Source organism: Salvia splendens, chromosome 5, assembly GCF_004379255.2.
Source record: "Salvia splendens isolate huo1 chromosome 5, SspV2, whole genome shotgun sequence".
Taxonomy (NCBI): Eukaryota; Viridiplantae; Streptophyta; class Magnoliopsida; order Lamiales; family Lamiaceae; genus Salvia; species Salvia splendens.
Window position 1 is genome coordinate 42,717,960 of NC_056036.1, and position 14,693 is coordinate 42,732,652.

The 14,693-nt window shown below is 38.3% G+C and overlaps 2 protein-coding genes across 5 annotated transcripts; one reads left to right on the forward strand and one right to left on the reverse strand.

Annotated features, from left to right (window-relative positions):
- The first annotated feature begins 3,146 nt into the window (after window positions 1-3,146).
- Window positions 3,147-6,981, forward strand: LOC121801982 (transmembrane protein 120 homolog). Of its 3 annotated transcripts, none has more exons than XM_042201474.1 (10): window positions 3,147-3,484; window positions 3,601-3,679; window positions 3,778-3,872; window positions 4,455-4,554; window positions 4,664-4,718; window positions 4,996-5,086; window positions 5,245-5,352; window positions 5,746-5,832; window positions 5,958-6,026; window positions 6,560-6,981. In XM_042201474.1, the coding sequence occupies exons 1-10, from the start codon at window positions 3,296-3,298 to the stop codon at window positions 6,713-6,715; spliced, it is 1,029 nt and encodes a 342-aa protein (XP_042057408.1). In that variant the 5' UTR covers window positions 3,147-3,295; the 3' UTR covers window positions 6,716-6,981. The 3 variants fall into 3 exon arrangements, with proteins under 3 accessions (XP_042057408.1, XP_042057409.1, XP_042057407.1); XM_042201473.1 differs by having other exon boundaries at window positions 3,150-3,484; window positions 4,450-4,554; window positions 4,639-4,718; XM_042201475.1 differs by lacking the exons at window positions 3,601-3,679; window positions 3,778-3,872 and having other exon boundaries at window positions 3,148-3,484; window positions 4,450-4,554; window positions 4,639-4,718.
- Window positions 6,982-7,236: 255 nt separating this feature from the next.
- LOC121801981 (zinc finger-containing ubiquitin peptidase 1-like) lies at window positions 7,237-10,404 on the reverse strand. 2 transcript variants are annotated; one of them, XM_042201471.1, is made up of 6 exons: window positions 10,264-10,404; window positions 10,065-10,158; window positions 8,569-9,326; window positions 8,365-8,476; window positions 7,664-7,759; window positions 7,237-7,479 (listed from the first exon to the last, which is right to left on the reverse strand). In XM_042201471.1, the coding sequence occupies exons 1-6, from the start codon at window positions 10,320-10,322 to the stop codon at window positions 7,396-7,398; spliced, it is 1,203 nt and encodes a 400-aa protein (XP_042057405.1). In that variant the 5' UTR covers window positions 10,323-10,404; the 3' UTR covers window positions 7,237-7,395. The 2 variants fall into 2 exon arrangements, with proteins under 2 accessions (XP_042057405.1, XP_042057406.1); XM_042201472.1 differs by having other exon boundaries at window positions 10,065-10,175; window positions 10,264-10,394.
- Between the last annotated feature and the right edge of the window lie 4,289 nt (window positions 10,405-14,693).

Genomic DNA, 14,693 nt, shown 5'->3' on the forward strand with positions numbered 1-14,693 from the left:
TGTGGTTCTTCTACAAGGTTTTCGAATGTTGCGTTTTTGCCCCTTACCTTTGTAAGTATTAATTTTAGGGGCATTGGAGAATTTTGACAATTTAAATGTTATAGTAAGAATTTAATAAAAGTTGCATCTATATTTTCTAAAGAATCTGTATAAAAATAGATCATGAGGATTGACAACTGTGGCTCGCAAAACCTTATATATCGTCCGCATTCGCCAAACAATCTTATATGTATCGATACGTTGAGAATAACACATAATCCACGTCCGAATTTAAGTATCAGTGTATCACTATCCTCTAATCATCACTGATTAATGGTGCAAGAATATGTGTGTAAAACATAGAATTGTGTGGATCCAAACTGTGTCATATATTTATACATTTCCCATTTAAACATATAGAGCAATACTCACATACCCTGAAAAATATTACTACTAAGCACCCCTTTAGTTAATCCGACAATGTAGTTTTCCTTTCTTCTTATATGGTTCACATTAGTTTTATAAATATACTATCTCTGTCCCAAAGGAAGGACTAGTCTTATTTTAGCTATTTTGGTCTATTCAGCAAAATCGTTTTACTTTTATTTTTGTAAATTTTTTCATCACATTCTACTATTCCTAATGACTTAAAATTCACTATCCACTAACATTACTTTAACTATTTATCCTCTTTCTTTATCAAATTTTACTAATTTTCACGTTAAAACTTGTATCATTTCCAAAATTTTGATTAATAGGTTATAAAGGGAATATTTTTTTTAAGAATTCCATTTAACACCATACATTCCCAACTAAATGATTCTTCCCACATCATCGTACGTCAGACAAGAAAATCATTATATTCATAATAGATAACTAATTATCTTTACTACACAATTATATAAATTGTGACTATACACTATAGAATCAATATAGCAATATAGGTCCTTCCCATAGCATCGTACATCAGACAAGAAAACCTAAGATGACTATTCATACTAGGAGTAAATAGCAAAGTCTTGCAAAAAACACTAATTTTTGGACAAAACGCCGGGCCGTGCGAAATTGGGCTTTGAAAACGCCCTGCCCGTGCAAACTCTTTGGAATGCATGGCACAAAACGTCTGCCCGCGCGTTTTTACCCATCAAAACGTCTGGCCTGCACAATTTAATCTTGAATGCGCGACTTTCATAAAATGGCCATAACTTTCTCTCTCAAACTCCAACTGGAGATTTCAAGGTACTCACGCGAAGATCTTTCGAAGATGAAGAAAACGGTGGTCTTAGACATCATATGGATAGACATAATACTGTTTGATCAAATCTCAATTCCGGCTTGGCTTTTTTGTAATGTCTTCACCTTTTTATCTGATCCTAATCAACCCATGACCCTTGACGTCATTGTATTATATCATGTTGAACACCGGGATTCACATCACTATGCCAACGAAAGATTACAACGACACTTGAATCGTCTCTTGTTTAAATTGGAGCAAGAGGTAACCGTATGCCAAAATGCAATTTCATAGTCATGAATATTGCAATTTATCTAATAATCTGCCTTGGATTAACTTAGGCGAGCTTGGACCCGGATCACGAGCTACCGAGGCCGAATGCGATGTTCAAAGCGTGGAAGAAGGACCATACGTTATAGTACTAATGATGCAAGTCTCACTATTCACTAATCCTATTTCAACTATTTTTCCTCTTTATTTATCATATTTTACCAATTTCATATTAGAACTTATATGTTGTCTCTAAAGTCTCTATTTATAGGATACGGAAGAAATATTTTTTACGAAATCCATTTAACACCATGCCTTCCAAGCACATGGTTCTTCCTACAACATTGTACGTTAGACAAGAAAATCATTTAATTCATAATAGATGGCAAATTATCTTTAATACACAACGATATTATGTGACTATATATTATAGCACAATACCTAATATAGTAGTAGCAATGTAATATGGTCCATCCCATAGCATCGTACGTCAGACAAGAAAATTATTTAAAAATAGTAGAACTACTATAGTTCAGTTCATTTGATAAGCAAATACAATTCACCAAACAATTGTGTTCCAATCATGAATAAATGTTGATAAATATTAATATCGTTGATAAGCACATAAAAACAAGTAAGAAAAGATGAATCTGAATCAGAATCTGAATGATCAGTTGCTTGTTCTACCTCATGCATAACATTAAATAGGTACGTAACTAAGTCTGATGTCAATTTTTCCATATTTTCCTGAGATAGTAGTTTGTGTTCTATCACTCTTATTTTATTAATTTTATATTAAAAATCATGCCATTTAAAAAAATTATATTTATATTTTTAAGAGACGGTGGGAGTAATAAATTGAGATTATAAATTAAAAAATCTTTAAATTTTAAGCTACAAACTACTACCATTAACTCTTACGAAAGGAATAAGTTCGTGTAAAATATAGGTAGAAGAATATAAATCTCTGTATTAGCAAGTCTTTACTAATTATGGATAGATAATGACATGTTTGTTTAATTTGTGAAACATTCTTTTATTATAAAAATCCTTTCAAAAAATACGTAGGGAATAGGGATATTAGCCTTAAGCCCGATTAACTCGAATTTCAAATAAAAATCTATACTTCGATAAAGTTCATATTCGATTAAACAACAATTCGAACCACATCCACAGCAACAAACAATTATTACTTCATTTTGGTGTCAACATGCATAAATCCATGCTTGAAATTAATTACACATACTTTGTGTAATTGATATTTGAATAAATTATCAGAAAATTCACTAATTTTGTTATGTCTCGTAAGTTTAAAACTTACTAGTAGAAAAACCATGAAATTTGATTTGTTCGCAATTATAAGAACGTGTAATAAGTAAATTTTTATTGACTTTTTTAACCAAACAACATATGATTTTCCGACTAGTATATCAAATATAATTCCACCAAAAAATATCATTGCGGGATGATTGCGAATAATATCTGACTGAATCAATCAAATTTGTTCAATTTTTATAATTTTCAGATAATTTCTGAAGAAGAAAATTGTAAATTATTCATGTGTTTGAATAATACTAATAAAGTGATTAATATATGCAATTTTTAAAAAGATAAAAGTAAACAAATCTAGTGTAGCTGAAAAATGCTGACCCCATCTTAAAACGCCCATCTCCACAAGTTTTCCCAATTCCCACTTCTGTGTTTAGCGTTAGTACGAGAGAAAAAAAAAGCAAGCAAAAAAGAGTTACAAAAAAAAATCTCCGATCAAATCTGAAATATCGATTCGGTTGATCGGACGGCCAGCGTCATCCGATGGGGGACTCGCCGCGAGAATCATTCGGCGGCGAAGTTTCCAGCCTTGTGGAGCAAGCAAAGGACCTGCAGGAAGCGGCTGCGTCGCTCATCTCCCGCACCTCTCGCGAAGAGGACGCGCTCCGCCAGCGTGCGGCGTCGCTCGATTCCCGAATCAACTCGCTGCGCAGCTCCAAACACGATGATACAGTATGTTTTTATGGATAATTCGCAAAGCAAACGCATGCGGCTGTATAATGTATATCAATCACTTCCATTGCGTTTTTGTTTGTTTGTTTGTTTAATTTATTTTATAATTTGGCTAGTTGGAGGATGAGTTGGTGAGAGCGAGATACGTGCTGAGTGAAGGAGATGCGGCGGCGTATCTTCCTAGCAAATCTCACGGTTTGTGGTGTTTTTGTTTGGTACTACTTCGATTGTGATTGTTGTGTGGGGGAATGGATTGGATTAGTGTAGTGGTTTAATTTGATGTGTGGATGTAGGGAGGTTTTTGAGGATGTTTTTGGGGGCGATTAATGTGCGGGCGAATAGGAAGGATGTGCAGTTGAAAGTAAAAGAAGAATACAATAACTTCAGAGTATGATCTTATTTGCATCCTCTGATGTCAATCTCTGTGTCTGTGTGTATTGTGTGTGTGTGTGTGCGTGTGTTCAGTGTGGTGTGTGTGTATTTGTTGAGTGTGTGCAACTTGTGTGTGTGTGTGTATGCAGTGTATGTAGTGTGTTTGCAATGTGTGAGCGTGTGTTTGCTATGGGTGTGGATTGTGTGTTTGCGCATGTGTGTTTGTCTATGTATATGCAGTGTGTGTGCAATGTGTGTACAGTGTGTGCTGTGTATGTGAATATTTGTGTGAGTGTGTGCAGCATGTGTGTGTGTGCAATGTGTGTTGTGTATTTGTATGAGTGTGTGCATGCAGTGTGTGTGAGTATGTGTGAGCACAGTGTGTGAAATGTGTGTTGGGTATGTGCTAATGTGCAGTGTGTGTGGATTATATGTGTGTGCGCTCCCAATGTGTGTATATGTATCGTGTGCTGTGTATGTTTGTGTGCCAACATGAAACAACGTCGTTACATTTTGTATTGATAAAGTAAGTACCCTGTCGTTTGGGCTATATGAGCTTAGCCAGTTAAAGTAATTGAGTGTTTGAATGGCAGGATAGAACGTCGTATCTGTTCCTGTTTTTTCCGTCTTTGCTGCTAGTCCTAAGGTCGTGGATGTGGGAAGGATGCTTACCTGCATTGCCAGTTCAACTTTACCAGGTATTACGTGGCGAGGTTTTCCTTTTACACCAATGCATCTTGTGGAAGTTCAAAAGTTATATCGAACTGAATGTCTTCATCCAGGCATGGTTGCTGTATCTCTACACAGGTTTGGCCTTGAGAGAAAACATCTTGCGAGTTAACGGAAGTGATATACGTCCATGGTAACCAAAAACATTTTTGACCTTGTTCTTTATTATTAATAATTAGCCATTTAAGCTATAAAGCATCTTATTAGGTGTTAAGGAAGCAATGCTTTTTTCTTCCCGTTTATGTGTCTTTTGAGAATGAATCAGGTTTTGCTTTATCTGAAAGAGCAGAGTTTGCTAGTGTTAATCTCCTACAAATTGTGCTGCTATCACTACATAAATAACTGCTCAAGTTAGGAATAGAATGAAGTCGAGACTTTCATAATTTTCTTTTCCGACTTCATTTATGCAGGTGGATTAAACACCATTATTGTGCTATGGCTATGGCTCTTATTAGTCTTACTTGGGAGACTGAGAGAGGACCCGATTGTGCTCAGAAACAGGTGATTTATGCATTATCGATAATTTCCCTTATAAACAGAAGTGCTCAACTACCAGCCAGCTGGAAAACTAAACTTGCATAGGTCCTTTTGTTATCTATCTGGTTGTTTCTTCTGCTTCATCTGAGTGTCGTGTAATCAAAAGCAAAATGGTCGTGCAGAGAGGCGTTGAGTTGTTTCTACGATGGGCTATCATGCAAGGAGTTGCAATGATTCTTCAGAATCGGTATCAGAGGCAAAGACTTTATACACGTATTGCACTTGGCAAGGTAACAAGTTTCCCTCTTTTTTGGTGTTTACAGTTGCTCTGCCAATTCACTCTCTCCCATAGGGGTTGGATTTAAGAAACTTCGACTCCATTTATCTTTTTCCCTTGCACATTTTCTGTCATTTGCTATTATAATTGTGTGCACTTTTGCATTATTAACAAATTATTAAGGTATGTCATTTTCAAAACATTGTTGCATGATCAATCAACATTGTTCTTCTGTTTGTTTCACTTTTGGTTAAAGTTATCAGCCTTCTCACTTTTCGAAATACCTAGAGCTTTGCCAAGCTATTAACTATGTGTCGTTTTGAACGTAAAAAAGAACTATTCCTATGCAAAGCAAACATGAACTTTGTTTTACTAAAGATATCTCCGGGTGTTGTTTTTGTCGTAGGCAAGGAGAATGGATGTTGTTTGGGGAGAAACTGCCGGAGTGGAGGGTCAGTTATTGCTGCTTTGCCCTATACTTTTCGTACTGCAGGTATTCTAAACATAACCATCCCCTCTTCGTCCTCTTCTCTATGGTAGGCTTGGTTAAGACTCGATTTTCTACCCACTCAAAACTGTCAGTCTAATTCAGCGAGTATATTTTTCCCACCATTGTAGGGTTTTGAAGCCTATGTCGGGGTCTTGTTGCTTAAAACCGCACTTTCTGGATTCAGTCCAGATTGGCAGGTAAATAGAGTATTCATTATATGCAAATTTAATGCCGAACACCTAGAAACTTGAGTAAGAGTTGATATCATCATATGTACTGCCGGGAACAAGTGAAGTGTTCAAGGGGCTCGAGCCCCCCCCCCCAGCTCATTTTTTTTCTTCATAATGTCTCTCTTTTATAGAGTTGGAAATTATCCAAAATTTATGTACTTTTTCTTAGTTCAATACCTACTACTAAATAAAAAAAAATGAGTAGATCTGTTCCGACCAAAACGGGAATGGACTAGGGTTATGAACTTATAATCTGATGATCGAGTCGATTCCATGATTATAAGTTCATTCCATACCGGACCAGTCCCAAATATACATTCTCAAGGAGTCATTCGAGCGTAGTTACATATTGTTATGCAAAAGCCTCATCAATGATCTGATTCACCTAAAAAATATAGTATTTTCCAATAACACTCAGAAAACATAGCCTCCCTGCCAATCTTTTCTTATGCATCCGCCCCTGTTCGTATGGAATCAGTGTTGACGCACACTTATTTCAGGTTATTACATGCGGGATTCTATTCATAATCATGGCTGTTGGGAATTTCGCGAACACGGTGCAGACACTGGCGACTAAGTCTAAGGTGAAGGCGAAGATAAGGAAAGGTAAAAGCAGGCAAGAATTGAACAGTGGATCTGAGGGTAAGAGTTTATGATGAAAGAGAAAGGGCACTCATTTGTGTAATAATGGGGAGAAGAAGGCTTAGGGATTTTGACCTTTGTTCACGAGCTGTTGGTTTCTGACAGTGACAGGGAACTTGGATTTCAGGAGCTGAAGAGGTTGACTTTTGTTGTCTGTTTTAATTTATTCTGTGTTTCTTTTTTTTATTTAACTTTTATAGATGTTGCCCCATGTACAATGAATTTCCCATAATTTTTATTTAATGAAACCTATTGGTTGCAGCGGGCTTATGCTCGAAAACATGTGCATTGGCTACGTGCTTAAGGAGATCTGCGACGGCGTGCTTAATGCCTTAATGGCCTTATACACGTTGAATACGAATGATAAAGAAAGCAGAAATATACTTATGTTTCTCATTCGTCGGTACGTATAGATCGATAAGAATGAGATATTATCCGTATGTATACATTTCATCATGGGAGCATAATCCTTTATTTAGACAATTAATCCCTAGCTTTATTATAACTTCAATTTCCCTCTGAAATTATTCAAAACTATATTTGCAGAATAGATCTCATACTTAATTGGGTTAATCGACAGACATTTACAACCTCCATATTATAATGTTCCAACAAAAGCACCTTTGCTTTTAATTTAGAAGAATACAACATTTTAAACTGAAGTAGTGATAGATAAAATTAGTCAGATTAGTTTCTACAACTCATGGAGCACACTGTGGATGTTCTTCAGCTCCTCCAACTCTTCACCACTTGCGATTCCAGGATCAACATAGCATAACTGGAAAACAGACCAATTTCTCGGATCAATAATGATTTCGTATTTACCCCGTGACTATGGTGACTCGAATCCCGAACCCATAGGTTTGGTTGGAGGCTAAATAAGCGTCTTAGTAAGACTGTAAGATGCGCTTCATTGTCACTAAGAGACTAAAGGAATAGAGCGTAAAGACATTTTTATGAACCTGGTATTGCGGCTTCTTCAGAGTGTGCACACCTCTCTTTATTAATTGCTGCCAACCACCATTTACGCTGAGAGATTTCTCCAGAGCTCTTGTCCTCTACGAGAAAATTATACCGGAAATCAAAACATTAAAAATTTTCAACAGGTATCTGCAAAGGTAGTTCTAAACTTGATTTACAGTAAATGTGGTGCATGCAACGAATGGTTTATTAAGGATCAAACAGAGGAGGTCTCGTAGATAAGGGAATTTGCCGGTTGATGACTGAGATCATTAGCTCTGTAAGTGAAGGGATGCGGACTCAAGGAGATCAAAACATTTTACCTCAACATTCATCTTTAGGAATGAAAGCCCCAGGCTGTGGTGGCCACAACTAGATTAAGGCAAGCTCGAGATTTAAAAAAAATCAGCACGAAAGTAAAGACGAACAAATCTATGCTAATCAAACCCCAACACACTCTCCAAATATTCACATTTGAAGCATCAATTTCCTAAAATTAGCAAATTGGTAAATATACACACATACATATAGAAGGAACCAATGGGCTATGAGTAAATTATAGACAAACTATAGTCATGACGGCTTCACAAAGGCTAGAAAGTTCTACCTTTAAACACAACATGTCAATAGCATCATATCTCCATATAAATATAAAAAAAACATTGATAGTTGATGGATATGACTTGCAAATAAGTTTTCTTACTTCACTAGGATCCAGAATCAGTAAGTTGTACTGCAGCATCCCATTCTTCTCGGGCTTAGCTTGAATGCCAACAATGGTTCTTGAATGGCCATCATGTTGGAAGTACAGAGGCCTGGTTGGGAATTCTCAGCATATGTTAACAATGTCTAACGCATATTCAAATTAAAGTGGATCTTATTCAAATTAAATACAGAATTCACTTACGATTTCTCACTAAGAACAACACGCTGATTGCCTGATCTACCTGTATTGCTGCTAGAAAAGTAATTCCAAACCCATCGAGCAAGAACCTGGTGACCCTTACCCTTCCCATAATCTCTATCGCTTTCTTTCCCAGTGGATACTGCAATTGAAGAGCCTACTCCCTTTGAAAGAAACCTGTCCATTGGCCCATAAACCCCTGCGGCTTTCCTCGTAGAAAAATCCACAATTCTGGCACGCAGACCAAAGGAATGGAGAAGTGCAGCACACTCCGTGGTTCCAATCCACGTTCTCGTGCCATGAACTCTCCGATCAAAATCATCAGAGCCAGGAGGATCGAACCCTTTCTCCCAGGCAAGTTCAAGCCACCTTTGAAGCGATTCAATATTAGGTACAAACCCAGAACCACCATAAAGGACTTGTCGTGCTTCTTGTCTTTGTTTGATCAAGTGAGAGCTGAGCATCTGTATGTTACGCCACCCACATCCCCAACCATGATCGTGGGATACAATGCTCTGGAAATGATCAATATACCCACACAACACAGTTCTCGAGCTTCCTGATTCCGATTCCAAACATTTTCTCAGCATAACCATCAAATCACATTCGATTTTGTAGAACACCTCCTGTCTCTGTGAGACGACTAAAGAAGCATGGACTTGATCATATCTATTCCCTCCACTTGCAGTTGTATCTACCCTAGCATCAATAACATAAGAACTACTCGTAGCACTATCCTCATAAATCGAAATATAGTTATTCTGCACAAGAAATCATATATTCATCGATTGTGAAAATAACTATGATTGCGAGTAAACAACACAGGTAATAAAAGAAAAGTGCCTACTGCCTAATCACCTCATCTCAATTATAGTAACACTTCAGGAGTAATTTATAAGGAAGAGCTTAAGGATCAATGCTATGCCAATACGACAATTTATTCAATTATTTTCAATTTGCAACGTAGCTGAATTTATCTTAATCCCCCTAACAGCAAAGCCAAAATAACCATCAAATCACAATCAATTATGTGAACACCTCCTGTTTCAGTGTGAGGACCAAAGAAGCATGTCCTTGATCATTTTTATTCCCTCGACTTGCAGTTGTAGCTACCCTAGCATCAATAGATTCAATACCATAAGAACTGCTCGGAGCACTATCCTAACAAATCCAAAAACATTTATTCTGCACAGGCTTTCATATATATTCATCGACTTTGAAAATAACTACGATTCTACGAGTAAATGACACAGATAACCAAAGCAAAGTGCCAAATCACCTCATCTCAATTGTGATAGCACTTCAATCTGCCAAAGCTCAAGGATCAATACTAAGCCAAGCCTATTTACTTATTTTCAGCAGACTTTATCTTAATACGACAAACAGAAAAATTCAAAACAATCTACAATTAACGAATCAGCAGAGACAAAAGCTAAACAAATCACAAATTCGAAAAAAGTGAATCATATAAAATCCAATAGAGATAGAACAAAACACACAGTTGGAGATGGACTGGGCGGAAGATGAGCGATTCGCCGCGCGAACTCCATATCTCTCGCCTCATCTTCACCGATAAAATGCTGATTCGCGTGTCTGGAGAATCGATTGAACTTGAAAATCAATAATAATCAACAAAATCAGATGTGAAAAAGCGCGTTAACGAAAAAGTAAAAGAGATAAGAGAGAATACACAATCACCTCTCTAGTTCGTGAGTCGGAACGCTGAAATTGCAGAAAGGGCAAGCTGAGAAAGCCATGAACACCAACTCAGAATTTGAAATTTATGTGTAGATTTATTGTTTGGATTAACCGCGGAAAAATAAGTCTTTTGTAATCCATTTATGCAATCAATTAATTAATTCTTAAATGGGGATCCATTTAATTTAGTTGTATTTTCAACGTAACTGAAAATATTGTGAATATTTGGATATTTCTGCAATTAAATGAAGGGTAAATTGCTTCAAAAGTCGTCAACTTTGCAAATAGTTTGATATTTCCCGTAAACTTTAAAAGTTGCATGAAAAGTCATGAACTTTACATTTGGGTGCCGATTTCCCGTGTCGGGTATTCCGGCAATGGAGAAGAAAGAGTTGAACCCTACCTATGGAGGAAACACGATGGGACTGTAGATTGACGAATCGCGACCAGTTACATGTAGCAATGAAGAAGAAAGAGTTGAAATCTCGACGGGAATTGAGATTTCTGTCACAGAGAGAAGATACATAAACCCTAAATTGATATATATTTTAATTTAATTGAAACTAAAAAACAACGTCGTTTTATTGTTCTGCCGGAGATTTTGCCATGTTACGCCTTCGGCGAGCCACGTAGGATTAGTTTTTGCCGGAAATGTATCGGGTCGGGTCGTACGGGAAATTTGCAACACCTGGTAAAGTTCATGACTTTCCCTGCAACTTTTAAAGTTTACGGGAAATACCAAACTATTTGCAAAGTTGACGACTTTTGAAGCAATTTACCCTTAAATGAATAATGCCAATATATATGAATAACAATATACTATTAGTCTACATTTTAAAGATGTCATAACTTTATGTATAATAGAAATCGTAGGCAAATACTAATCGCTTAGTCCCTTATATTTTCTATTTTTGTGATTTTGGTACATACTTCTATATTTATTTATAGACATCAACCACAATAATATGCCTATTTATTTATCAATTTTATCAAATCCACGATAGATTGGTTGGAGGAATTTTGTAGTACAACCATGAGCAAACTTCAAGTCTTTGATTAGATTGTGTAAATAAATTATCCTCTTCTACTTGGTCTTTGTTGTTGTTGTTTTTTTTATATTTCTAGTGTTACAGGACATCGTTGATAGCTTTTGACTTTTCTTATTTAAAAAAAAAATCAGTATATTTTTCAAGGTGAACAATATCAATATATACTATTAAGAATATACTATTCTATATTTTAAAGTTGACATAAGTAATACTCGTTAATCATGAATCATGTATTTTAAAGGTGAACAATTTCAATCATTTTGGCATATCTATAAAAAAATAGTCCATTTTTATCTATAAGTTATAAACATCGTCATGTACTTATATTGCTCTTTACTTCGTATATTTTTATCTTGATGAATCACTATTTTTTGAATTCACAATATATTTATCAAAGTGATACATGTAATAAAATTTATGTCGCACTCCATTAGGCCCATATTTTCCAATAAAATTAAACAATGCTAAAGTAATCGGCCCAATTCTTAATAAGCCGGCCCTCTCTCCATTTCATAGTTTAGCCCAATTTGAATTATCAATGAAACAAGAGTTCGACATTGAAATTTTTAATTAGGTAAAGTATAGATTTAACCAAAGACACAAGATTTTCTTTGTTGGTTTTTTTTACCGTCAAATGTAAAACTAACTCAATGCAAGTGTCCATCTCATATTGAAAAAATAGTGTGAGAAATACTTTTCTAAATTCACCATTATATGTAGTACTTACAACTTTTTTCTTATAAATACAAAATGCTTTACGAAACAATATCCCGTTTTACCATTTCGGGATGTTAACGATTTAAAGTCTTATTTAGCTTTTCCTATTTTAAATAAGTTAACCCCACATTCTACTAAATGTCTAAATCATTAAATTCAGAGTACTATTTTATTTTAAAAAATCAAATTCCATTTATTTTCTTTCGTACGAGTGTTTCTTGAAATTAGTAAAGTAAGACCTTAAACAGTTGACTATAGGAATATTTTTTCTTAGGTCATCCACAATAGGAATAGCCCAGCAATAGCTCAGCCATAGCCCAGCCACTGCCACATCATCAGCACTAAAAATCCTCCTGCCACATCATAAATAGCCCAGCCATAGCCTAGCCACATCATAAATAGCTCAGACACATCAATAGCCACATCACTAATAACAATTATATAAAATGACATAATTAACAATCACACAATATACGGAATTTAATTTACGAGACATATACGGGAAAAGTTTAATAATACTATTAAAATTTAAAAAAGTACAATAATTTAAAAAAAGTACATTAATTTAAAAAAAAAATACATTAATAAAAAAGAGTAACAATTCACTCCTCGTCTCCGTCGTCGTCGCCTCCGTCGCTGTCGCCTCCGTCGCCACCATCGCCGCTGCCACCATCGCCGTCGCCTCCGCCGCCTACGCCGCTGCCGCCGCCACCGGTCTCCCTCCGTATAGCCTCCAACTCGTCCTGCAGGCTCATGAGCAAGGTTTGAAGCACGCTCTTCTCCACGGGATCCGTCGCCACCCGCCATTCGGCCATCGTCTTGATCAACTGAGCGCGCGTTTGGGCGCGAGCGAAGAATTTGAGCTCCTGGGTGGATTGGCCAAGGGGGGATGCCGACTGGACCTCCTGGGAAGCTCCGGCGTTCCCTCTCGCCGCCTGCTGAGCGCGCTTGCGCCCAATCGGGCGAGGTCGGCCACCGACCGAACGCGGCGTGGGGAACTCCTGCGTCGTCTCGGGGAGGTCGTGGGAACCTCCGCTGCTGCCGCTGTAATCGCCGGTGTAGTTCAGTCGTTGCTTCTTCGGCCAGCCAGAGTCGACACCTACTCGGAACTTCTCGGACTCGCTCAGTACAAGAAAGCAGTTCCAGTAGGTGAAGTCCTTGTATAAACCCTTCAGTGGGAAGGCTTTCTCCGCTATTCTCCTGCAGTCATCCTCCGTTTGGCCACTGCTCATCATGCGGAGTGCGTTGGTGTACAAACCCGAAAATCGGGAGACCGCCGCCCTGATTCGGTTCCAGCCCTTCCGGCAATCCTCCCCGTTGCGGGGCCTCCCCTCCGGGCAAAATCTCTAGTAGGCTGCTGCTATCTTGCCCCACATGTTTATGATCCTTTGCTCGTTCGAAACGAGAGGATCGTCGCAAACACTCACCCACGCCTTGCTGAGCGCGACGTTCTCGTCGTCCGTCCACCTCCTCCGTACCTCCTCCTCACCCGGCTGCGACGACTCGCCGACCTTCTTCTTGCCCTTCTTCTTTGGGGCGCCACGCCCCGGCACTGCCCCCCCTTGAACTAGAGTCTCCGGAGCTCCGAGAGTATCAAACCCCAACTCATCTAAGGAGAAACTATCAAACCCCAAGGGTGTTTGGGTCGATGTGTGCGAAGACCCAGTCGAAAAATCAAAACTGGGGCGATAGACATCCCCCGCCGTCGCCGGGGACCCCCCAGGAGTCCCCTGTGTAGCCGGTACGACCCCCGGAGTCCCCTGTGTAGCCGGTACGACCCCCGGAGTCCACTGTGTCGCCGGTACGACCCCCGGAGTCCACTGTGTCGCCGATGCTCCCCCGGGCATCATCTGCATCCCGGGTACCCACCCCGGTATCGTCGGAAACCCCCCCGGCGGACTCCCCCCCATTGGGGCCCCGGGCATCATCTGCTGCCACGGGTACATGTTGTAGTACCCGGGCACCTGACCCCATCCACTTCCCACAGGGATCGTTGGAGTTTGTGGCCCGCTACTCCCGGTACTAGGCTCGTTGTTGAGATCCATTTCCCGTTGTTGATCTTGAACAGAAATTAAGATAGAGAGAGTACTCGTTAAAACAAGTGGTGCGAATGAAAATGACGAGCAAAGCGCGTATATATAGTGTTTCGGAAAAAAAAAATTAATTTTCGCGCTAGGCGGTGCGCTGGGCGATCCGGGCGCTGCAATAGCGCCGAACGGACCGCCCAGCCGACCGCCCAGCGCCGGCGCTCGGCTGGGCGGTCGCTGGGCGCCTATTGTGGATGGCCTTATGACTCAATACCTTTGTTGGAGTTAAATGATAATCTCTATAGAATAAGTGGAAAGAGAAGAGTAGTATTTTAAAGGGAGTTAGCATTAAATAAGACTACTAGTTTATTATAGACTCCATATTTTATTAAAATTTACAATAATATTCTTTTATAGTCGACAACATTATAGCTCATATCTTTATTCAACAGTAAAATGAAAATGATTTAAGAATAGAGTTTGTTTTTTCTATATCTTTAGTTATTACTCTCTCAATATGCAGTTTGAGTTTGATACGAGTTTAATGCAAAATTGGTAAAGTAAGAGAGAGGAAGAGAGAAAAAGTAATTAAAGTATTGTTAGTGGAGAATGAGTCTTACTTATTAGAGAAGAGAAT